Here is a 23004-nt window from a genome sequence, read left to right on the forward strand (position 1 = left end):
GCAGGTCTGACCTGTGCAACTGTTACACCCTGTTCTTCTCATGGCCTTTTTGAATCAAAGTGAGCGTCTACTCTCCGGTATGTTTCTCACAGTGTTCTTTCCAGGCTGTGTAGAGGAAGCCCATTTCTGCACCTGTCTGTTTCTCCACCTCTCTCTCTCTCTCTCTCTCTCTCTCTCTCAGCAGTTTGCGTTTCCTTCCTTCCAGTATGACATGTCGGGTTGTTTTGGGTTTGTGGGTGTTCTGGTTTTTTGTTGGGTTCCCACCACCACCACCACCACCCCCTGTTTCTGTCCTGTCTGTAAATCCTAACCATGGAGATCACAATTTTGGAGCGACCATGAGTTCTTCTGAATCCATAATGCTTCGGTGGTGGAGGCTAGAGAGGGGAATCTGCTCTGAAACAGCCATAGTTGGACCTGTGTGTGAACCACAGCTTTCTGATTGATTTTGAAAGAGCCAGACAAACCAAGAACAAGAACCGAGAAGAAGCAAACGACTTCCATTATTTTGGGGGGCGGGAGAGGGGGTCTGGTTCTGCTCATTCCCCCACACACAACTTCCTGTTTAGTCGGGGCTCTTTGGGTTCAAAATACTCAACTGCTGTAGATCAGCATAGCTCCATTGACCTGTGGGGGAGCTACGTCAGGCTGCACCCGCTGGGGATCTGGCCTTTTTATTTCTCAGCGAGCCTATAGAAATTTGCAGGCTAGATCTCGGAGGGTAAAGGAGCCGGTGCACTCCTCCGCATTAGTGAGTCAATCTCCACCCTCAGTCTTTAACCTTCCCTCCTCTCCATTCCACCCCCTCGAATGCTGTCTGCGTAAAGTGACTCCCGCTGAGCTTCCATGAAGGCATTGAAGAGATCATACTTGGCACGTAGATAGATAGAACAGGGGAGCGGACAAAAGAAAATGCTAGTGTGAAGTTAGCTTGTGGAACTCGCTGCCACAATGTCTCCTCGAGGCTTAGGGTGGGCATGCATATGGATAATAGCTATCTGGAGTTATAAAAGTTAGGATTAAAGATGACCAAGCATTTTGGAAGGGATCTAAACCATCATGCTTCAGGGCACAAAGCAGTCTCCCGTGGGGGTTAGGAGGAAACCTTAATGTACTCCATGATGCCCTGCTGTAGGGGTTCCTGCACCTTCCTCTGAAGTGGCTTGTGCTGCTGGCCAATGTGGGAGATAGGATCCCGGATTATCCTGTAATCCGATCCAGCCTGGCCATTCTGGTGATCCTATATTCAAAGGGCTTTCCAAACACTTAGTTAATTGTCTCCTAACACCCCCTGTAAGGTAAGTATCGTTAGCTGCATTTTACAGATGGATAAACTGAGGCACAAGGTGGGGAAGGGACTCTTGCCCAAGACCACACAATCAGCGCCACTGGCAGAGCCAGGACTCCCGAGTCTTGGCCCCACACTGTAGTAAGGCTGTCCTTCCTCCCCAGGTGAAGTCAAAGTAGAGACATTTTTTCCTTACCTGGGAAGTGAGGTGGGAGCGGGGGGGCAGCTGACAGAAGATCCCATGGGCTGTTCCAGGCACTTGCCCGATGGGGTAGTGGAGCAGGCTCCCTGGACTGTATAGGCTTTAACCTTAGTGTATGCCTTTGTGGGCCGGGGGAGTCTTTTTTGCTCTAGGTTTCTTTCCCTCCACCATCTCTCTGTCAATGGCGTCAAAAGCTTTCCCCGCTGTCCCTCCCACTCACCCACTATGTCTGTTTTGCCCCCGGGATGTAGCCAAAACTCAGGATGGCATAGCCCTGGAGATCCAGCCCCTGAAGAGCCAAGAAGGGGTGGAGAATGAGGAGAAGGAGAAGAAGGTGAAGGTCCCGAAGAAGGAGAAATCTGTGCTGCAGGGCAAGCTCACCCGCCTGGCGGTGCAGATTGGAAAGGCAGGTGAGCACAGCTGGGGTGGCTCTCAGCTGCCGAACGGCTCCACACTGGGCTTCTTCCCGGTGTTTGTGACAGACAGCGCTGGCTGGAGAATCACATGGTGTGAAAAGGTGCCTCTGTGTCTAGTGTCCCTCTGCTAGATCTGCTGAGGCCCTCTCAGTTTTACCCGGCAGCACCTCCCGTTATTCCAGTCCTGGGTACTCCCCTGCCTGTCTCTGCTAATGTACCTCAATCTTGGCTCACAGTCCCCTCTGCTATTCCAGCCCTGGGATTCAATGCACACAGCTCTGTGTGTGCCCCGCAGTCCTGAACTGCAGCTCTCCCATGCTGTCATTCAGTCCTGGGCCGCCTCATAGCTCTGTTAATGCACCTCCGTTTTCACCTGCAGCCCCTCAGCCATTCCAACCCCGGCTATCCCACCCCCCTCCGTCCTGCCCTGCAGTTCTCCCTGCTGGTTGAGTCTGCGGGATCAGAGACCCTGCTGAATTCATTGAATTGTTGGGGCACGTTTAGGTGTGGCTGGACGGACAGACTCAGAGCCATCAGGGCTCGTTCTGCACAGGTAGCTTCAGCAGGGTTCAAGGCCGAGGGGAGCAGAGGTCAAAGGCCATGTGTGCAAACTTTCCCATCCCGATCCCAAGCCTAGGACCATGGGGAGGTGCCTATGGCGGGTGGGGTGGGGTGGAAGGGTCGTTATTGCAGGTCCCTCTGATCTCTCCCCCGTCTGCTCCCCTAGGCCTGATCATGTCGGCCATCACGGTCATCATCTTGGTGCTGTACTTCGTGATCGACACCTTCGGGGTGCAGCGCCGGCCCTGGCTGGCAGAGTGCACCCCCATCTACATCCAGTACTTCGTCAAGTTCTTCATCATTGGCGTCACAGTGCTGGTGGTGGCCGTGCCCGAGGGCCTGCCCCTAGCTGTCACCATCTCCCTGGCCTACTCAGTCAAGGTGAGGCCACCATCTCTTCAGGGAACGTTGGGGGGGGGGGGGGGACTGCGTTCACCACGGGGGCAGGGGTTGTTGCCCTCACCAGAGGGCTGTGCGGGGGAGAGGTGTTGTGCGGTGGAAAGCACTGGATGCCCATGATCACCAGGACCTACAGAGGGAGCTGTGTGTATGGTGGGGGTGTACCACACCCACTATGGCTAGAGGGGACTTTGTGGAGCTACGGGAAGGCCGGGAGTGGAGGAGGCAGAGGCCTGTTTTCCCATCCGGTGTGCGGCAAGGCCGGCACTGGGCCACGTTAGCCGCCAGGTGGGGAATGGGATTCGGAATCGCCTAGATGGCTCTGTTGCTAGTCCTCTGCTCAGCGTCCTGCTCTCCCGGACAAACTCTCCCTTCCCCTCGTTCTGAATAAGTCTGGAGCCCGGCCCCGTACTGCTGAGGATGCACGTGGCAATAGTGCTTCAAATGCCACGCCAGCAGAGAGTCCCAGAGCGGAGCTGGACGGGGCAGGGGCGGGGTGTTGTCTTGGCCGTAACACGCGAGGTGATGCCGAGTGCAAAGGCCACTGCGTTTCCGGTGCCCTTGGTGCCACGATCTGATCTGCCTGCCTGTGCAGCGTGAAGCCTGGCGGTGAGCTCAGGCTGTGTGTCCTGTGAAGACCCGGGGTGGGGAGAAGCCTACCTTCCTCCTTAACTCTTTCACTGCCCATCTTGTGCCCCGCTGCAGAAAATGATGAAGGACAACAATCTGGTGAGACACCTGGATGCCTGCGAGACCATGGGCAACGCTACAGCCATCTGCTCAGACAAGACGGGCACGCTCACCATGAACCGCATGACTGTGGTGCAGGCCTACGTGGGCGACACCCACTACCGGCAGATTCCCGATCCCGAAGCCATCCTGCCCAAGATCTTGGACCTCATCGTCAACAGCGTCGCCATCAACTCAGCCTACACGTCGAAAATCCTGGTGAGTCGTCCCCCCCTCCCTCCGACAACGCTACGTCTAATCCCCCTCTTGCCTCTGCCCTGAGCTCAGATGACTGGCGACTGTCCAAAGCAACAGAGGGCACCTGTATGGAAAAGCCCGGGGCTGTGATAGGGTATGGCGGAATGGGGTGTGAGACCTGCTCCCTGGTGAATGAGGGGTTAGCAGCAGCTCTGCACCCTTTCTCCCCTGTGCACAGCTGATCAGAGGATCTAGTTCAAATAGGAATTAATTCAGGGAAGTCCTAGGGCCTGTGTTACGCAGGAGGTCAGATTAGATGATCACACTGGTCCCATCTGTCCTTTGAATCTGTAACTTTCCAACATCTCGCACAGTCCCTTACACCGATGCGGTGGTATGTCACAGAGTGTGCAGAGAGTCTGAAACAGTGGGTCAGGTCCTCAGCTGGTGTTTACACCTCTTAGTGCCCGGGGGCTGGAATTGACCTCAGTGGAACTATGTGGATTTGCACCAGCTGGTCCCATAGCTCTGAGAAGTGGAAACTATCCCTATTCAGCTTGACATGTTAACTCTGGATCCTACTGATCACTATCTCAAAAAATTCAACAGTAATTACGTCCCTGCAGATCAGACTTCCAATTCCTCCCCCTTTCCCCACCTCAATGGTCCTGGCCATGAAGATTTTATTGACTTTCCCCCCTAACCCTCCTTTAGCCACCAGAAAAGGAAGGCGGTCTCCCACGGCAAGTGGGGAACAAGACAGAGTGCGCGCTGCTGGGCTTCGTCCTGGATTTGAAGCAAGACTTCCAGGCCGTCCGGAATGAGGTGCCCGAGGAGAAGCTGTACAAGGTCTACACGTTCAACTCGGTGCGCAAATCCATGAGCACGGTGCTGAAGAACCCAGATGGCAGCTTCCGCATGTACAGCAAGGGAGCCTCTGAGATCATCCTACGCAAGTAACTACCCTTCCCTCCTGTGTTTGTTGAGTGAGCCAGGCCCCTGTTGGAGCCACGAGTGATGCTGCTTAATGCAAGTTCTCCAGCTGCGGGTCTGTGAAGCCGTTCCCAGGGGTCTGCAGAATGAACCCCACAGTGGGGGGACTGAAGTAGGGAGGGGAGGGGACATCTACAAGAGAGATCTCTCTCACAGACAGACACACGCACACATGTACGTTATCTGCAGAACAGAGAACAATAATAATCCCTAGTTCTTCTATAGCACTTTTCATCCATAGATCTCAAACCTAGGGAATCAGTATCATTATTCACATTTTACAGATTGGGAAACTGAGGCACGGAGTGATGTGACTGGACTGGTCACTGAGCAGACCAGGAATAGAACCCTAGTCTCCTGAGTCCAGGTCCAGTGCACTATCCACTTCTGGGGAAGCCTCACCTAATGAAGTGAAAGGTTCCCTGCCATCCTTGTGCCATCGTAGGTGGGGTGATTATAAGTGCATTGACCTGTGCAGGACAGACCCATGGTTTCATCCTCAATTGCCTGGAATGCAATACAATGTATTAACTGGGGCTCAAGCGGAACCTCTTTGGACGGAGCTTGACATTTGCTGAGTCATTATTTTGTCACTTCTACTGCCGTCTTTGTGCTCCTGGCAGCTAAAATGCCATGCACGAAGCAGCAGCCGGGCACTGCGGTACATCTGGCAGGGAGTGTGTTCCAGAGAGATTCCCAGCCCCGCTTTGCAGCCGTAAGATTCTAGGCTGGCTCAGGGGAGGAAGCAGCCACCTGGTTTGGTTGTTTTTTTTTTTTCTGTGGGCTGACCTGATCCAAAACTCTTGGGGTTCACCCATAATTTACGGGTGAGAGGGGCTTGCTAAATCTCTCAGTGGTGCAGTCTCTTCTGCTGCACGGTCGGGGCTGGGAGGCTTGCCTCTCTCTAGTTCCTCTGCAGATGCAGAGCCAGCTCTCCGTTAACATCTGAAACCTCCGCCGGGCACAGGTGCACAAAGATCCTGGACAAGAACGGGGAGGTGCGGCTGTTCAAGGTGAAGGACCGTGACGAGATGGTGAAGAAGGTGATCGAGCCGATGGCGTGCCAAGGGCTGCGCACCATCTGTCTGGCCTTCCGCGACTTCCCCGCCCACGCTGAGCCTGAGTGGGACAGCGAGAATGAGATCCTCTCTGACCTGACCTGCATCACCGTGGTCGGCATAGAGGACCCTGTCCGGACAGAGGTACCGCAACACCTTCTCACCTTCCGGACGGGACCGCTTCCCTAGCTAGCCAGCCCTTCCCCGCCGCACCCCGCAGCAGCTGAGTGCCCTTTTAGAGACGTAGATGGGGCATGCGCATCCCACAGAGATGTCCTGCCATAGGCCACGGGTTGCCTCGCCCTGGCCCTGTGCTATATGTGTGAGTGCCTACCCCTGAGGGGACCCCGCTCTGTGCCACTGTGGAGCAGTCCCTCACCTGTATACCAGGGGCCTGTGGCAGGAGTATCCCCGCAAAGGCATCTTGGTCTGTGCCAAGTATCTGGGCATGAGCTCCCCTCCCGTGCCAATGTTCAGGGGAAGGGTGCGTTGCCAGAGGTTTCAGAGATGCCAAGGGGTAAGAGGTGGGGGGAGGGGACTGATTTGCTCCCCCCAGGGTGGGAGATCACCCTTTACAGGAACCTGTTTTCTCCAGCAACACCCACCCACTCCTTCCCCCTGTTCTTTCTCACGGCTCACCCAGGGGGTGACAGACAGACCGCTGGCCTAACCCAATAACTCATCCCAGCCCTGCCTCTTGATTACATTCTGGAGCCTGCCTCCCGTGTGCCTGCCTTTGCTTCTTTCCTTAATTAGGCGTTGAAGTATCTGGGCTCGGGAATCACGTTACAAATGCCAGGTCTGCACCAGCCCTGGAGGCCATGATTCGATTTGCTGATTTCTCAGTAACTTCCCCCCCCCCCCCCTCGCTTCCCTACCCCTGCGGAGGCTTGTTCTGTATTAGATAAACCCATTAGCACAGCGATGTGCTGCTGCCGCCGGAGATGCCTGGCGAGGAGAGAGCCAGGCCCCTGTCAACATGCCATCCTGCAGCGCAGGAGAGATAAAGCGTCCCACGTCTTGATTTATTGCCCATCCGTACCTCGGCACCGGAGGTTCCCAAGCGCCGTGGCGTCTTGTGGAGGAGGCAGTGAGGTTACGTCTCCCTGGTGCAGTAGAGGAACAGCACCGGGGCTAATTGCAAGAATTGCTCGGAACAGACATGCTGTCCTGGCTAGGGACAGAGAGCGCGAGCGCCTTGGTTCAGAACCGCTCAGCCAGCACCTCCTACACTGAGCGTAGGACCGAGCCAGCACCAATGTGCAATGCCTGCTAAGCTCTCCAGTAACTTGAGTCCCCTGTGCACAGCCCCTCCCATCAGCAGAGTGCCCAGGTGCAATGGGGCTCCTGCGTTTCCCTGCGCTTCTAAAGTGCCCTTTGCTATAGCATCTGGGCTTCATAGACCTGAGTCGCCGTGCACCCCCTCCCCGCCCCTGCAGATCAAGGTGGAGACTCTCCATCCTGCCCTTGAGTTAGCCGCTGCCTGGTTCTTGACACCAGGGGGCCAGTGCTGAATTGAACACCACGTGGGTTTGGAGGACAAGGCATAGAAGCAAGACTCTGGTCCTCGGGGATTCCTCCATCTGGGGCCTTCCACCTTAGACAGCATCGCTCTGTGTGATCCTGTTGGCAGTGACCCAGCCCAATGCCCGGGGCGGATTGGGACTAAATGAGGTCTGAATTCACCGGCACTTGAACCTGCCTCCCGCTCCAACCCCCTCCAAAACATCTCTCAGGCCCACCCTGGGTTCCTGGATCTCCATCTCCTAGATGGACACTTCCCACCCCCCAGCTCTGGCCAGCAATCCTGCTGTAAGCTGCCTCTGCTGCTCATTCCCAGCAAGACCTCCGGCTGTGTCCCAGCGGCTAGTGTGTGGCTGTTGCTCCCATGTTTCCGTTCTAGTGCTGGCTACCCCAAGCCCTCCGTTCATGCTGCCCAGCTGGGGCTCCTTCAGCCTCTGTCTGACCTTCTGGGTTTGTTTTCTCCAGCTCCTCTTTTCCCAGTCTGTCTTTCTTCCCCCGTCTCCGTCTCTTTTCCACACCGTCTCTCTCTCTGACCTCGCCCGTAGGTGCCCGAGGCCATCCTCAAGTGCCAGCGTGCTGGCATCACTGTCCGCATGGTGACAGGCGACAACATCAACACCGCCCGCGCCATCGCCACCAAGTGCGGCATCCTGCTGCCCGGGGAGGACTTCCTCTGCCTGGAGGGCAAGGAGTTCAACCGGCTCATCCGGAACGAAAAGGGAGAGGTAGGAATCCAGAGCCAGGACAGATCAGGGACCCTGCCTCTGTATGAGCCACTCAGGGCCCTGGGCGATGCACTCCAGGGGCATCTTCAGAAGCTTAGCCTTCTGACAAAGGGTGCTGTTCACTCCAGCATAGTCCTGGAAGCGCTAGACTGCAGCATTTGCAGGTAGCCTCTTGCTCCTGGCCTGTATCTAACGTGCCTAATACGTGGCATCTTGGACCAAAACGGAGCTGAATCCAGCTGGGTTTTTGTGCCTGTCTTGGAGCGCTGTCTGCTCTGCTAGCTTCAGCGAGGGTGTCTAGCCAACTTGTCCAGGTGCCAGTGACCTCTGGAGGATGTCTAGGCTCTAGACATGCCTTGGGAGAAACATCTGAGTCCTGCCCTACTGGATGGCCCTCAGCACTCAATAGAGCTGGACAGAATTTTTCAATGAATATATTATTAGCTGAGAAAGGCAGTTTCAGGTTGACCAAAACTGTTCACAAGTTTGGGTCAAGTTCAACAAATAGTTTCAGCCAGAAAACAGGAAAGGAAAACTTTTTGGAAAAACCTAACCATTTCAGCTGGATATTTTGCTAAATATTTTGACTTCATGTTTTGAAATCGAGCTGGAATTCATTGTTTTTAAAAGGTAAAAAAATAAAAAACACTCCTGAAAACCAAACAAAACTTTTTGACCTTCAATGAATTTTTTGTTTTCGGTGTTTCGTTTTTGGCCAGTGAGCCGAATAATCAATGATTCGCTCGGCTCTAGTTCTCAGACGCCCGCCCGGCCACGCCTACGGGGCAAAAGGCTTCTGCCGCTTCACCACTCCCTGACCAATTCAACATCTCTCTCTTGGCTTGTACTGCAGGTGGAGCAAGAGCAGCTGGATAAGATCTGGCCCAAGCTGCGAGTCCTGGCCCGTTCCTCCCCTACAGATAAGCATACGCTTGTGAAAGGTAAGAGCATTCGGAGAGCAAACACACATGCACCTGCACAAATACCGATAGGGTAGGGAACACAGAGCCAGGACTCCTATGTTGTTTTCCCAGCTCTGCCACTGACTCACCGTGTGGCCTAGAGCAAGATGCTTTCCCCCATCCTCTCCTGTGCCTCTCTTTTTTTCCCTTCTGTAAAACAAGGCTAACTGGTGCTGATCATCTTCCCAGTGGTTCAGTGAGGCTTAATTCATTAGTGTTGGTAAGAACTATGAGATCCTTGCACAGAAGGTGCTCTGGAAGGGCAAAGTATCAACAGTGGTATCTTCCTGCCAGACCAGATGCTGGATGAGAGGCTTAAAACAGTGCCCGTCAACAAAGAGAAAGGCAGCTCTGCAGTGGTCAGTGGCTGACAGGTGTCCGCGTTAAGAGAAGACAAGCCACTGCTGTGCCGTTGCCACTTCTTGCAAATCTAATCATCTGCACACTTTGCTCCACCCGGACACTTAGCTACTTGGTGCAGCTCCCTCTGTGCTAGGAGCGCACACTGGGAACTGTTTTCTCTGAACCCTCTGTCTGTGTTTCAGGAATTATCGACAGCACCGTCGGAGAGCGGAGGCAGGTGGTGGCTGTGACTGGGGACGGGACCAATGATGGCCCAGCCTTAAAGAAAGCCGATGTCGGGTTTGCTATGGTATGGAAGGACATTGATCTTTCTCTGTGTGCAGTGTTGTGTTAGGAAACAACCTATGGAATTGAAGAGAAATGAAAACATTTATGTGGTTTAGAAATCACTCAAAAAGGCATACAGGATGTGATAGAAGAGGAGATAATTTTAATCATCCTATAGAATTTTATCCCTGCTATAAAATTCTTTATTAAATTCTGTAAGATGGTTCAAAAATTTTGCAGGGAGGTGATCACTTTGTATTAAATGCTATAGGATTTTTACCAGAAGGGTCCTGGAAAATATCCCATACCGAGAAACAATCCTCTGTGATCCTGGATTAAAGATAGGCAACTCCCTTCTTTTGCTGAAATCTGACGACAGATCTTTTTGGGACTGAATGTTGTGCTGAGAATTGAAAAGAACAGCTGCCCTGCTGCAGTCTGTAGGGATGGACTAAGGGTCCCTTACTGTATCTCTCTGATCATGGGTTCCAGAGACTGGGAAACAAACGACAAAGTGAAAAATTCAGTTTCACGTTTGTGTGTTTACAAAAGCCAGGGAATTCACAGCTAAGGACAGAATCTGCCTATACCCAGGCTCAACAGGACCCATCAGGAGAGCATTGGGGAAGATCGTTCACTAGAGAGTATCCCCCTTTACATGTGTGAAGAGGGCTGTGCCTGTGCTCCTGGCAATGCCAGCATCTGTGCAAACTGAGCGCCTTCTAGTGCCCATTACTGATTACTACAGCAGGTGGCCTGATCATTTTTAAATGTCCATTCTCTCATGCCTTAGATGTATGTGGTGCTTTGCGAAACAAACAGAGAAGGGAGTCTTTGCCCCAGAGAGATTGCAGACTGATTTCAGTGGGCATCGTGATCCCCCTTGTTTGGAGCTCATTACAGGATTACAGTCGAAGTTAAGACCAGAAGAGCAGGCGGAGGTGACCGACACAGGGGAGAGTAATCCTCAGACATCTTTGCCAGCAACTAAATTCTATTGGGTACAATTTTGGGGGAAGTCCATCTGTTGTTCTGGAGCTCCCTACCACAGCGAGAGAGAGAGCTTCCGGATCCCAGTGGTCCCTGTTTGTATGAATACTTAGCAAAAAGGATAAAAGGGAAACAGCTACTTTTAACCCACTTTACAATGAGATGTGGCTATTAGCCATGGCATTAACCTCGGAAGGCCCACAAGCCTTCTGCTGGGGCAGCAGCTTGCCAAACGCTTAAGATGGTTGAATATTCTATGCACCCATCACTGTAAAGCCCCAGTTTGGAGGCAAATCAGTCCCAAACCAAAGGTTTCTGTTCCTTCACTTGAAGCATATCAGCAGGCAGCATGACCCAGTGTCGAGGACACAAAACTGGGGTTCTGTTCTATTCCCAACCCTGCCACTGACCTGTGTGACCTTCAGCTAGTTCCTCCCCTGTGCCTCTTTTTGTCCCTCTGTAAAATGAGGGTGATGATGCTGCGCTCCCTGTGTAAAACGCTTAGAGATCTGCATATGGAAAGCTGTAGAGAAGTGCTCAGCGGTGTTATTGTTATTGTTCTCGGCTCCATTTCAGCATTCTGTAGTAAGAGATGCTGGTGGGGGATCCACCACCAACCTGCTGTCCCCACGTGCGAAGAAAGGGGCTTGGTGCATGGGACATAGGAAGCTAGCGAGTGTCCTGTAAAGATAGAAGTGGGTCCATTCCAGGCAAAGGTCTGATCTGGATCCAAACTTCCAAGGCTTGTCTGTGTCTTGCACCAGGCCTGTCTCGGAAGAAGCAAAGCACTGGAGTGAGGAGATGGACTAGAGGTTTGCCCAGTGACTCATCGCCATCTCTTCTCCACTCTGTTTCCCCTCAAGGGCATAGCAGGCACCGATGTGGCCAAAGAGGCGTCAGACATCATCCTGACGGATGACAACTTCACCAGCATTGTCAAGGCAGTGATGTGGGGCCGCAACGTGTACGACAGCATCTCCAAGTTCCTGCAGTTCCAGCTGACTGTCAACGTCGTGGCTGTCATCGTGGCTTTCACAGGGGCCTGCATCACACAGGTAAGAAGGCCTGGAGAGCAACCTAGTGGCTAGAGGAAGATGGGACTTGAAACCAGAAGTCCCTGGCTTCTGTTCGTGGCTCGGATTAGCCTTGAGACCTTGGGCGAGTCATTTAATCTCTGTAAAACGGGGGCTAATAACAATGGCTGTAATGGGAGGGCTGTGGTTAAAATAATAATTGCAGGGCATTCTGCGAGGAGCTATAGAGCGGCAAAGGCGGCAGTGGATGTTTTAGGTGTTGATCGAAGAGACCGCATTCTCCATGGAGGATTCTTCTCCTTCTGCAGGACTCTCCTCTGAAAGCCGTCCAGATGCTGTGGGTGAACTTGATCATGGACACCTTTGCCTCCTTAGCCCTTGCCACAGAGCCCCCCTCAGAGTCGCTGCTGCTGCGCCGGCCGTACGGCCGTAACAAGCCCCTGATCTCCCGCACCATGATGAAGAACATCCTCGGGCATGCAGTGTACCAGCTCACCATCATCTTCACACTGCTCTTCGCAGGTGAGCCTGTGAGACCACAGGGGACTGGCGGGAGAGTGTCTCCACACCAGCCACCCCCTCTGCTTCTAAATCAGTGAGGGGGTCGATTCTTGCAGGCTGCTATCTAATCAAGCTGGGCGTGCCTCCGCCTCCAGTGACCCCAGTTCAGGGAACCACATGGTCTGCCCCAGAGTTTACTGGGTGCAGAGAGCACACTATATCTAGGGAAGCAGCTCCTTCTTTCAGCTGTCTGCTAATGAAATGAACGCTTTTTTGCTGCTGGAGGCGGGGTTGGCTCATGGGATCAATAATGGCCCATAGAACCTTAAAACACCTAGGTCAGCAGTTCAGAGCCGGCCCTGCTCTGCTGCGACGGCAGGCGGCTGCTTCGTGTGCCGTCTGAAACGACCTTGGTGGGACTCGGTCTAATTCCAAGTGAGTCAGCATTTGCAGCACAGAAACCACGGCTGCCGCCAGCTCTAAATGGCCTCCCTCCTCGGCAGCCTGAGCACATAGGCCGAGAACCAAATGGACAATGGGAGCTCAGCTCCCAGAGGTGCCTGCATCACGTCGGGGATGGCAGAGAGAAGTGTGAGGCAGGCGGAAGCTGCTACGGCTGATGTACCTCTTGGAACTAAGAGAGGACAGGGCTGTCTGTCTGTCTGGCACTAAATTCCCATCGGTTTAAACACCTCTAGTGCCTCCTGTTGGGCCTGATGCAGGGACATACCATCCTCGGTGTGTGTTTAATACGCTCTGCCTGGCTTACCCCCGATGCACTGCACTTTGCTGGTGCCCTCTGTCACACTAACTGAGACAGGCGTCTGTTTTCCCACACTCCCTTGGTCCTGCCCTGGGGCTGCCTCATCCCCTGTGTTTCCCTAATCACGCTCCTCCTGCCGTTAGAGCGCCGAGGCGTGGGTGAGGTCATATCTTTTACTGGACTGACTTCTGGTGGTGAGAGAGATGAGCTTGCGAGCTACACAGAGCTCTTCTTCAGGGCTGGGAAACTAACACAGGCTGTCTACACTACAGCATTTACAGCGGCGCAGCTGCGGCGCGTCTGGTGGGGACGCACTAAGCCGACGGGGGAGCATTCTCCCGTGGGCTTAACAACCCCTGCCTGTGCGAGCGGTGGTAGCTGCGTTGGCGGGAGAAAGATGAACTTTCCCTTTGAACCTCTTGTCTGGCAGGCGAGAAGTTCTTTGATATCGACAGCGGCCGGAACGCGCCGCTCCACTCTCCGCCCTCTGAACACTACACCATCGTCTTCAACACCTTCGTCATGATGCAGCTCTTCAACGAGATCAACGCGCGCAAGATCCACGGCGAGAGGAACGTCTTCGAGTCCATCTTCCGGAATCCCATCTTCTGCACGGTGGTTCTTGGAACCTTTGCCTCCCAGGTAACCGCTATGGGCTCTGAGAGCAGCGTGTGCGTGTGTGGATTAGAGATAGCTATAGGTAGGGTGTGTGGAAGAGAGGAAGGACGGTCCAGCGGTTAGCTCACTGACCTGGAACTCAGGTGACTGGAGTTTAATTCCCTACTCTGTCACAGATTCCCTGTGTGGCCTTAGGCAAGTTCCTTACCCTCTCTGTGCCTCACTTCCCCACCTGTAAATGGAAATATTGGTCCTTCCTTACCCTGCAGGGTGTTGCAAGGATTAATGCTTATGAGCTGCTCACATACTAAGCTGATGGGGGCCTATCAACCCCTAGATAGAGCTAGAATCGACCTTACAAATTGGATTTTGCAGGACCAAGCCGTAGTTTGGATCCAAGGTCTATTTTGTCCAGAGCCCTGAAGTCGAGGTGGGGCTAAATAAAAGGTTCTGGTTCTGGCCCGACTCCCATCCAGATGCTGATGTGGATAATCAGGCAGTGTTTCCATTCTTTTTCTCTGGGGCTTGGAGTTTTACAGCTCAGAGTTGTGCATCCTGTACAAGTCACTGCCTGGGCTGTTAATTTTGTCCTTTTTCAGTAAAACCACTTGACGTTTGCCTAGCCGTTAAGCCTGCCGCTCCCTTTGAGAAGGCAGAAAATTAAGAGTGGCTGGGTGTGTTGTGCTGAAACCTCATCTTGCAGCATCTGGGGAGCTCTGCTGCAAATGTCGAAGGTTTGCAGAGATGCCCAGGGCCCCCCAGACAGTGCCCTTTGCTCTGGGTCACTACACTGTGATATGAAGGGCATAAAGCACAAGAGGAAAGTTGCTGTGGTTTCTTTGATCCTTTTCTGGGTCTGGGTGAGATACCCGCTCCCCTTTGATCACCTCTCCCTCCATGTGCTGGCCAGACCCAGGTGTTAACTGGAACGGGATTGGGAGAACTGGTCAAAATCTTTTTACAGTGGACATTTCTTTCAATGAAAAACAGCCTTTTATGTAAATGACAACGTGTGTTTCTTTTGACATTTTCCGGTTTTTCAATGGAAACCAGCTGCTGAAAACATTTTTTTTTAAATGGGGGTGGGGTGGAGTCAAAAAACTGAACGTTTTCAAGGGGCAAATACTTAATTTCTCTCCAAATGCCTTTGGTGGGAAATTCTTCGCATTTCCCAACCATCAAGCGGTAGCCTTCCTGACCTGCATCCGGGGAAAGCATCCCGAACCGGCAGCTTGAGGGCAAAGAGACTCCTAAATGCCTCGTGACTTCTCTGACTGCGTGTCCCCTCTGACAGCCCTTGGGGGTGTGCTCTTCTCTCCTGGGCTGCAGATCCTCATCGTGGAGTTTGGCGGGAAGCCATTCAGCTGCTCTGGGCTCACCTTGAGCCAGTGGTTCTGGTGTGTCTTTATCGGTGTCGGGGAGCTGCTTTGGGGCCAGGTGAGGGCTGGGCTGATCACACCATGCCATCCCCCACGCGTATTTCCATCCCCTCCGCGCCCCCACGGACACATCTGTGATCCCCGTCCCGCTGCCCGCGCACCCTTACGTATTCAGGAGTTAAAAGTCCCCCCCAGCAGAGCTTGCTTCCTTCTGCTAAAAGCAAAGGGAGAGCTCTCCGTCCTCCGGCTAGTGCTGTGAGACGAACATCCATCCACACGCACACCCCCGGCCCCTCACCACACGCACATCCTCTCTCATATATACCCTGGGGTTGCCGTAAGGAGGTGGGAGGGAGCACTGCTCCAGGCTGGCAGATGAGGGCTCCCCCTTTCGTTTCGGTCTGGTTTTAACTGCTGTATTCCTGGCAGCTCCCATCTAGAGCAGCACAGGGCCGCAGGCCAGCAATACTGACTGCGGCTTCTTGGGAGGCAAGCAAGCAGCGGCCCTTCTTGCAGCCCCCGCACAAGGAAGCCGCTGCATCCGTACAGTTGATGGGGAGGGATTAATCCCTACGTTTCCCGTGTTTCTGCAGCTGATCTGCACTGTCCCGACCAGCCGCCTGAAGTTCCTGAAGGAAGCTGGACACGGTATCACCAAGGAGGATATCCCAGAGGAGGAGCTGCCTGAGGACATGGATGAGATAGACCATGCCGAAATGGAGCTCCGGCGTGGCCAGATCTTGTGGTTCAGGGGCCTCAACAGAATACAGACTCAGGTACCGTGTGGGGCACTGAGGTGCCACTTCCTGCTTTCCCGGGGGCCCTGGCCAAAGAGATCTAGGACCACCCGCCTACCTGTGCGGCTCCTCACAGCCACGGTGACACTTCAGCCCCTCTCCGGGGTGTAGAATTCCCACTGCTGGTGCCTCTCTGGGTCCGATCGGAGAGCCAGGCATGCCCCGCAGCATGTCTGCTTCCCAGTGGGGCCAGAGCAACAGGGAGAGAGTGGCACTCGTGGCTGCTGTGGGGTGGGATCTCAGGGCCTTGCACAGTGGGAGGGATGGGGGGGTGGGGTCAGAGAGCTGCATGTGCCCCGTTGGTTTTCATGGGGCTTGTCGCCACGGATTGTGCAGCTGGATGGATATTACTCGGCTGTTCTCTAAGCATCGTCTGCAGGATCGCTGCTCCCCTAATGGGAAGTAGACGCGGGGCAGCCCTAGCCAAGCCCTGAGGAAAGATCCGGCTCTGGGAAGTCCCATCTGCCAGCATCCGGGATGGAGCTGAGTATGCCGCAGGAGATGGGGCATTTAGCACCCCGGTTCTCTCCTTGCTTCTGCATTGCAGGTGTGTGAACCCCCCTCCATAGGGATCAGAGCTCCACCCCTTTCCCTTCCCTGCCTGTCCTGTTCTCATTGACGTCAGTGACCTTTGGATCAGGCTTTCCTGGCCCCTTTCAAACCCCAGGCTCACGATGAGGCCAGCAACCCAAGCTCTGTAGCAGGGAGGCAGAGCCAGGCTGGCTTAGTCCGAGTGCTGGCGATGCCTGTTGGGACACGCTGCTCTTGTGTCCCTGTCTCCGTTCCCAGCAGGGACGTTGGGGCTCTTCCTTGCCGGCTGAATGCCCGCTGGCCTCTCTCTACTGTTGGCACAAGAAGTATTGGCTGAGCCTGAGACACGTTGGCTTTTGCCTCTCTGAATCCAGCCCGCTCTCTTGCCATGGTCTTGCAAAGGCGGCCAGAGCAGCGCTGTGGTGGCCTGGACGTGGTGAGCGTCCACACTCCCTCCCCGTTGGTTTGGTTTCTCTCTCTTTTTCCCTGCTGCTCCCCCAGTCTCACGATAAGTCCCCTCTCGTCAGGGCCTCTCTTCTTTATCTACCGTCCCCCAGGCTGTAGCTAGAAGAGGAGGAGAGTTGTACAAGGAAAAGCGGCTTGGTTTGGTTTCTTTTTCCATTGCTGCTTTAAAAACCTCACTGACTTTTTTGTGCCAAGGAGCCTATTTGTCCTTGGGAACTTCCTCTGCTTTTTCCCCCTTAAAGGATGCTTCTCGTCCTGGAGAAGTGGCCTTGGGTCTTTCCTTGTCTCTGTCATCCCCTGCCCCACCCTGGGAAGGTACAAGGCTGGGGTTGGCCAAAATGAGGAAAGCAATGCCCAGTGACTTGCAAAGTCCTGAAGCGAGCTCCCACCACTGCCAGCCCCTTACAAAGTGCTCTCTCCGCCCTGCTTTCCTGGGTCAAATGCCATGCTAGGAAGCTTGTGTATTCAGCATGGTTGCAAGGAACAAAGAATCCCCTCCTCTCCTCTGCTCTGGTTATTTCCCTTGAGTTGGCTTGTCCGTTCTTGCCATGCCCTCCGGCGTCCTGGCTGCAGGTTGAGCAATTGTCTAATAACATGAGCCGTCTGGCTGGGAAGAGGGGGGCTTTTCATGGCCATAGAGGGGGGCCCAGCATCTCTGTTGGTCTGGAGCATCACCATTGCCCTGACTCCAGCTGAACAAGTCGGGGGGGGGATTTTGACAAAAGCCCGAAAGCTTCTTCCTCAAAGGCCTCTGGAAAATTTATCTGGCGGGAGGCGTCTGTCTTTCCCCATCATTGAAACTTCTTATGCATGACAAGGTATGCATGACAAGTAACCAGAGACTGAGGATGAGACACAGGGGGAAGGGAGTTATTTAAGGGAGTGGGATAACCACTGAGCTGCCTTTGGTTATTGTCACCCTCTTCTTTTCCCTTCCCATCTCTTCTGCTTTTGTGTCAAAACCCTGCTTCACCAGAGAGGGTTCTGAGAGGCTGGGGGTGCTTCCCGCTGGAGTCTGAGTCCTGTGGGAATTTCAGAGTGAGATTTCTCCTAGTAGAAGGAGGGGGGGCATCATTCAGGTGGGAGCTGTATGCGTTGTGGTGAGAGGTGCGGCAGGTTAAGTCCAGGTGTGGCACATGGAGGCTATCATAAACCCAAGAAGAAATGTCTTCTGAAACCCATATCTGCCAGGTTATATCCTCCTTGCTTTGTACAGTGGCTCCTTCTTGCCCACCCAAAGCCATTACCCCCTCACCCCAGGCTCACCTTTTCTGTATACCACAAAGGCTGCTAGAAGTCTCTGAATGTGAAGATACCCATCTGACCACCTCCACTCCTCCTGCCTAGGGACTCTGCCAAAGTTACCATCCGATTGTTAAACATACACAGGATAAGGAAGGAGCCGTGCTTGTTTGCGTGTTTCAGGATCATGCAACAAGCTTGGAATGAAAATGTTTCGAGTGGTTACATTTCAGAGAAACAAGGGAGAGGGGCGCTGGGCTGAGGGTGCTCTATGGAATGGAGGTGCCAAGGTGATGCCTCAGGATTATTGTGCATGTTGAGTTCATGAAGCTTGGGCATTGTTTCAGTGCAGGTATCTGCTTCCATAACAGCAACCAACCTGCAAAAGGTCCCTTAAGTCCATTGGGCTGGGAGATGTGCCCACATGGGATTCACACAGAAGTCCTACTTCACACATGGAAATTGCAGTTCATTCATGCAGCCTCAAGTGTGACCCTTCTTTTTTTGCCAACACATAGGAAATGCATGTGATCCGCACCAAAGCCATGTGTGTAAAAAGAAACTTGGAGCATGACCCACAGTGAGGTCACTGTGAGTTATGAGTGAAAAACATGAGCCATGATGGGGGGGCGGGGTACACATGCCTGAAGCCAACACGTGATTTGTGTGGTCTGGGCTCCTGTTCTGGCTTGTATCGGCCAGGCTGGGTTTCTTTGGCAGTGGGAAATGGGGAAAACAGATTCCTTTGGGATCAGAGATGTTGCTGGTCATTAGGATTGTGGGGGTGTGTTTGCTAATTTCTCAAGCTGGCCTGCAGCATCGTAACACCTTTGGGAATACCATGCCGTTGCAAGAATGATCCGGACATGCCAGACTACGGTAGGCATACATTTCTGTAATGTTGTGCTGCAGAGATGATACAGGTTCTAGGCGCTGTCTCCAAGCCAGTGAGAAGAATGAGGCCGCGATACCAGTAGCCATCGTGCTGGAGACACTTTTCTTATGAAGCTTTTGCATTATTGCCTCATGAAAAATGCTGCCTGCTATTGCAACACTATGCAATGCCCTTGGTTCTTTCCAGCACCTTGTCTGTCTTGCAAATCCTAGCAAACCGGCCTGGAGATCAAAACCCTGGAGTTCCAGGTTTCCAGGGGAGTGTCCTGAATCCATGTGCCTTAAAGGAAAACTGCAGTGATTGTTTCGCTACTGCCCTAGCTGATTGCAGGAAAACGTTCCTGCATCAGAATATGAGACCGAAACAAGGAAATGGCAAAGCAGTCTGTGACATACCCACAGGGATGGTCTGGGCAGCTGCGTGCCATTCGTTGGGGATGCCTTTTTAATAAGGATCACATGACCAGGGCAGTGGCCAGAGACACAGAAGCTGCAAGGACGTTTAGCCTCCTTGTTCTACTTGTATGGACCAAGAGATCACTAGGAAAGTCAAAATACAGAGCTGGGTAAATCCCCTGGTGTAACTGGCTATTGCTCTGAGCTTCCTTCCTTGGAACGTGTCAACAGACTGACTCTATGGCTGCTTCCTAATTCGTTATTTCATTGTTGTTGGTTTTTTTCCCTTTATATTTAGGGCATTTGCCCAAACCACCATGTGATTCAGGGCCAGATCATGAGAGAGGGGCTGAGAACCTGTGAGCCCGTTTGGCTTTAGTGGGAGTTGTGAACACGTGGCGTGTTTCCAGGGTCAGCCCCTTAGTCATGCCTTACGTTGGAGTGAGTGATTGGAAACACTTTTCTATCCCGTTGCAGTTTTCTAGAATACAGGCTGCACTTTGTGTATCGATTGCCAGCTCAAACCTACACCCATCCTCTCTCTCTCTCTCTCTCTCTCCACACCTCCTGCAGGTTGTCTTTACACACTAGATCTTTTCCCCTGACTGCCCCCCCGCCCTTTTGGGCATGTAAAGTTTGCATCTGCTGCAGTATACACAGAGAGAGTGGGAGCGACAGAGGGAGAGGCTGGAAGTTGTGTAATCCTTGCTCCATCTCTCTGCTTTTGGATCACCTGCCAAAACTGTATTTATGGGAATGTCACCTGAAATGGGTTTTTCCACTCTTCTCCCCCCTCCCTGCCCACCTCCATCCTCTCTTCCTTATCGTCTGTGTGTGCCTGTCCCTGTCTGCCCTCTCCTTTCCCGTCCCCCAATCCTCCATTCCTCTTTGTCTCTGATTGTGGGGCGAAGCTATCTGACTCTCTGATTCTTTGCAGATGGACGTAGTTTACACATTCCAGACCGGCGCCTCCTCTTTACAGGGAGCCCTCAGGAGACAGCCTTCCATCGTGAGCCAGCACCACGATGTAAAAAATGTTTCTAGCCCAACCCATGTAGCTCTTTCCTCCGTCAATTCCACTCCCACCACTTCTGCTGCTGCTGCTGCTGCTGCTGCATCTCCTACTGCGGGCAGTGAGTGATAGTCTATTACAATGCATGTCTTCCTAATAACCACAAGAGAGCACTTGCATCGACCTAACCAAATCTGTTCTCTCTCCCTCTTCTTTAATCCTTGACTTGGCACAATGAGTCCTTGTCTTGATGCGGGGGCAGGGTGGAGAGGCCATTTATTTCTTTTTAAACTGTTGCATCTTTAACCGTGTTTAAAAACTTTCTGGTTCGTTTCCTTCTCTCCTCTCTATTGCTGCTGCTTCTTTTTCTTTTTCTTTTTTTTTCTTTTCTTTTTTTTTTTTTATCTTTTCTCCTCCTTGCAGGATTTTGATGTCTGGTTTCTCCTTCCCATGAGTGCAAAATTGGAGGTTCTTTAAAAGAACAATGTGGGACAAAGGACCCCAAATAAAATGGGGGAAGCTGTTCTTTCTGAAAGTCAGGATTTCTGACATGGCTCTCCTCAAATCCCAGGAGCTGGTGTTTTTACTGGAGTCATAAATCTTTGTTTGTTGGAGGGCATGAGGAGCACTTTAGCTTTAGAGCTAACTTGTAATACACGGCCTCCAAACTGGCCTTTGCAATAACTTGCATGTTGCGTGAGCCAATCATCACTGTGAGTGACATTTGCCCATGTGCAGAGGACTAATACTTAAGTCCACCCTAATGCCATGTTACAAGGTCTTAGGGCCCTGATCAGGTCAGCTTTTAAGCACGGGCTTAAATTCCAAAGTCAGTGGGAGTTGAGCACATTTTTAGAGTTAAGCACGTTTTAATGCTAGATGGGGCCCCTCGCGCATTCCCAGGATATCGGACGTTCCAGTATTTCTGGGCACAGCGGGGGCCTGCCTCCACCTCTATGCTCCCCGCTCCATGCCACGTGGGGGGCTGCCATTTTAAAGAGCCTGCCGCCCCGCCAGCCTGACCTTCCACCCACAATGCATGCAAGGTCATGCCGGCAGGGGCAGGACAGGGGCGCTGGAACAATTTGTTTAGTTGGGGTGCTGAGAGCCATTGAACCAAACTGTATATCCTGGATAGAATGGAAACCACTTCAAGCCAGCACCCCTAGTTCCAGCTCCTATGGGACAGGGCAGCATGGGCTTACTTATGGCATTCCCCATCTGAGAGCAGACAAAACCACGTGCCGTTTTGTCTCAGATAGGCGACAAACTACCCCAAAAAATGGACTGCCTGGTTCATAACCTCCCTATTTAATGCAGTCCTGAGTAGAAGGAACATGTGTAAATCCTTTCCTGAATCAGGGCCTCAGATGGGACTGTAGTGGCATGTAGGCCTGCTTCTGACCCTTTGCACCGGGCTGAATTTAACCCTGAATTGAAAATTAGGTAGATAGCCTAGACAGCTGATGGAAAACATATTTGTATAGTATGCGATTGTCCATATGCATGTGGAAACACATGGCTTTCTGCACGCCAAAGTTGCGAGTGCAAAATTAATAATGCCTAGCTCTTATATGGCACAATCCATCCATACCTCTCCAAACGCTTTGCAGATTTAGATGCCAAGTTCAAAAATGAGGCCCTTTTTTAAAATAACAGTTATAAAATGCAATGGGAGAAGTCTTGGCCTTGTCAAAATCAATGGGAATTTTGTCATTCAGTGGGGTCAGAATTCCACCCACGGAATTTATAGGGGTTTTTCTTGTTTTTGTTTTTTTTCCCCATTCCAGTTGAGCTGTATCATTGCCACCTATGAATAATCTATATAGTTTTTTCCTGAAAATTGACTTGCTTCGTTTATTGCACCAATAGCATAGTCCTTGTTCTCCTCCTTCTATTAGAGGAAACACCTTTGACTATTTTCATTAATAGCTTCCAATCTCTTCTGTTTGCAATACATGTTTCAAAGGAAAGGATAGAGAAAAAGCCCTGATCTTTGTTTCTGTTTTAACCTTAGCCATTTTCGAAAGAACATGGCTGCCTTTTGTTTACTTCTGCCTCTATGCACCAGCATAATAGATTTCTCAGAAAGAAATGTGCTCAGTTTGGCGGATGATTATTAATTTATTTTTAACTTCACGATACAGAGCCAGCAAAGGGAAAGAAACATAGTGGATTTTGGTGTGTCCCACCAAAATATCACTTATGCTCTTTTATGTTTATTATTGTTCTACTTGATTGTGGGAGGGAATAGATCATCTGCAAGGATAGCATGTGCCCTACCAGATAACAACTTTCCCAAAAGCTAAAACAAGTCGCTAAGTGTTCCCTCAATTTTATCTAGACTTGACTCAACTTCCTTTCTGCTCGTCTCTCTCTTTCTAAAAGCTGTGTTTCCCTGAATACAGATTAACGGAACCCCTCTATCTTCCTCTTATTATTTCCTGGTGGAAAGTCCTACTGTGCTAGATCTCAGCAGTCCCGAATGCTGTGTCCTGTTGGGTGCTGAGGTAACAGAGGGAGACCTCACGAGTGAACCTCAGGTGGGAGCTTGTAGATTTCAGTTTTGTCTCCATTGGGAATTTTGCCCTGATTGCAGCCATCGGTGTCCCACCTTCCAGCAAGCCCTGAGTATGAACAGGGCGAAGCATTGCAGCTCAGCCACGCTTTGCACTGGTGCCGTTTACCTCAGTTTCA

General features: G+C 52.3%; 1 protein-coding gene across 3 annotated transcripts in view; it reads left to right on the forward strand.

Moving 5' to 3' along the window:
* ATP2B4 (ATPase plasma membrane Ca2+ transporting 4) overlaps window positions 1–23004 on the forward strand; it is a 54894-nt gene that overhangs the window by 18390 nt on the left and 13500 nt on the right. Inside the window, exons 7-20 of one of the 3 annotated variants that reach the window (XM_067531813.1) lie at window positions 1742–1900; window positions 2634–2848; window positions 3572–3814; window positions 4508–4749; window positions 5754–5988; window positions 7914–8093; window positions 8947–9034; window positions 9601–9707; window positions 11539–11730; window positions 12018–12231; window positions 13404–13615; window positions 14921–15028; window positions 15564–15746; window positions 20233–20349. In XM_067531813.1, the coding sequence (XP_067387914.1) occupies window positions 1742–1900; window positions 2634–2848; window positions 3572–3814; window positions 4508–4749; window positions 5754–5988; window positions 7914–8093; window positions 8947–9034; window positions 9601–9707; window positions 11539–11730; window positions 12018–12231; window positions 13404–13615; window positions 14921–15028; window positions 15564–15746; window positions 20233–20349 (2495 nt within the window). The remainder of the gene's footprint in view (window positions 1–1741; window positions 1901–2633; window positions 2849–3571; window positions 3815–4507; window positions 4750–5753; window positions 5989–7913; window positions 8094–8946; window positions 9035–9600; window positions 9708–11538; window positions 11731–12017; window positions 12232–13403; window positions 13616–14920; window positions 15029–15563; window positions 15747–20232; window positions 20350–23004) is intronic. The other 2 variants (XM_067531812.1, XM_067531811.1) reach the window with 2 other exon arrangements.

The sequence above is a fragment of the Emydura macquarii genome, unplaced genomic scaffold (genome assembly GCF_026122565.2).
Source record: "Emydura macquarii macquarii isolate MOO-44397 ecotype Brisbane River unplaced genomic scaffold, CSIRO-AGI_Emac_v2 contig_3220, whole genome shotgun sequence".
Classification (NCBI taxonomy): Eukaryota; Metazoa; Chordata; order Testudines; family Chelidae; genus Emydura; species Emydura macquarii.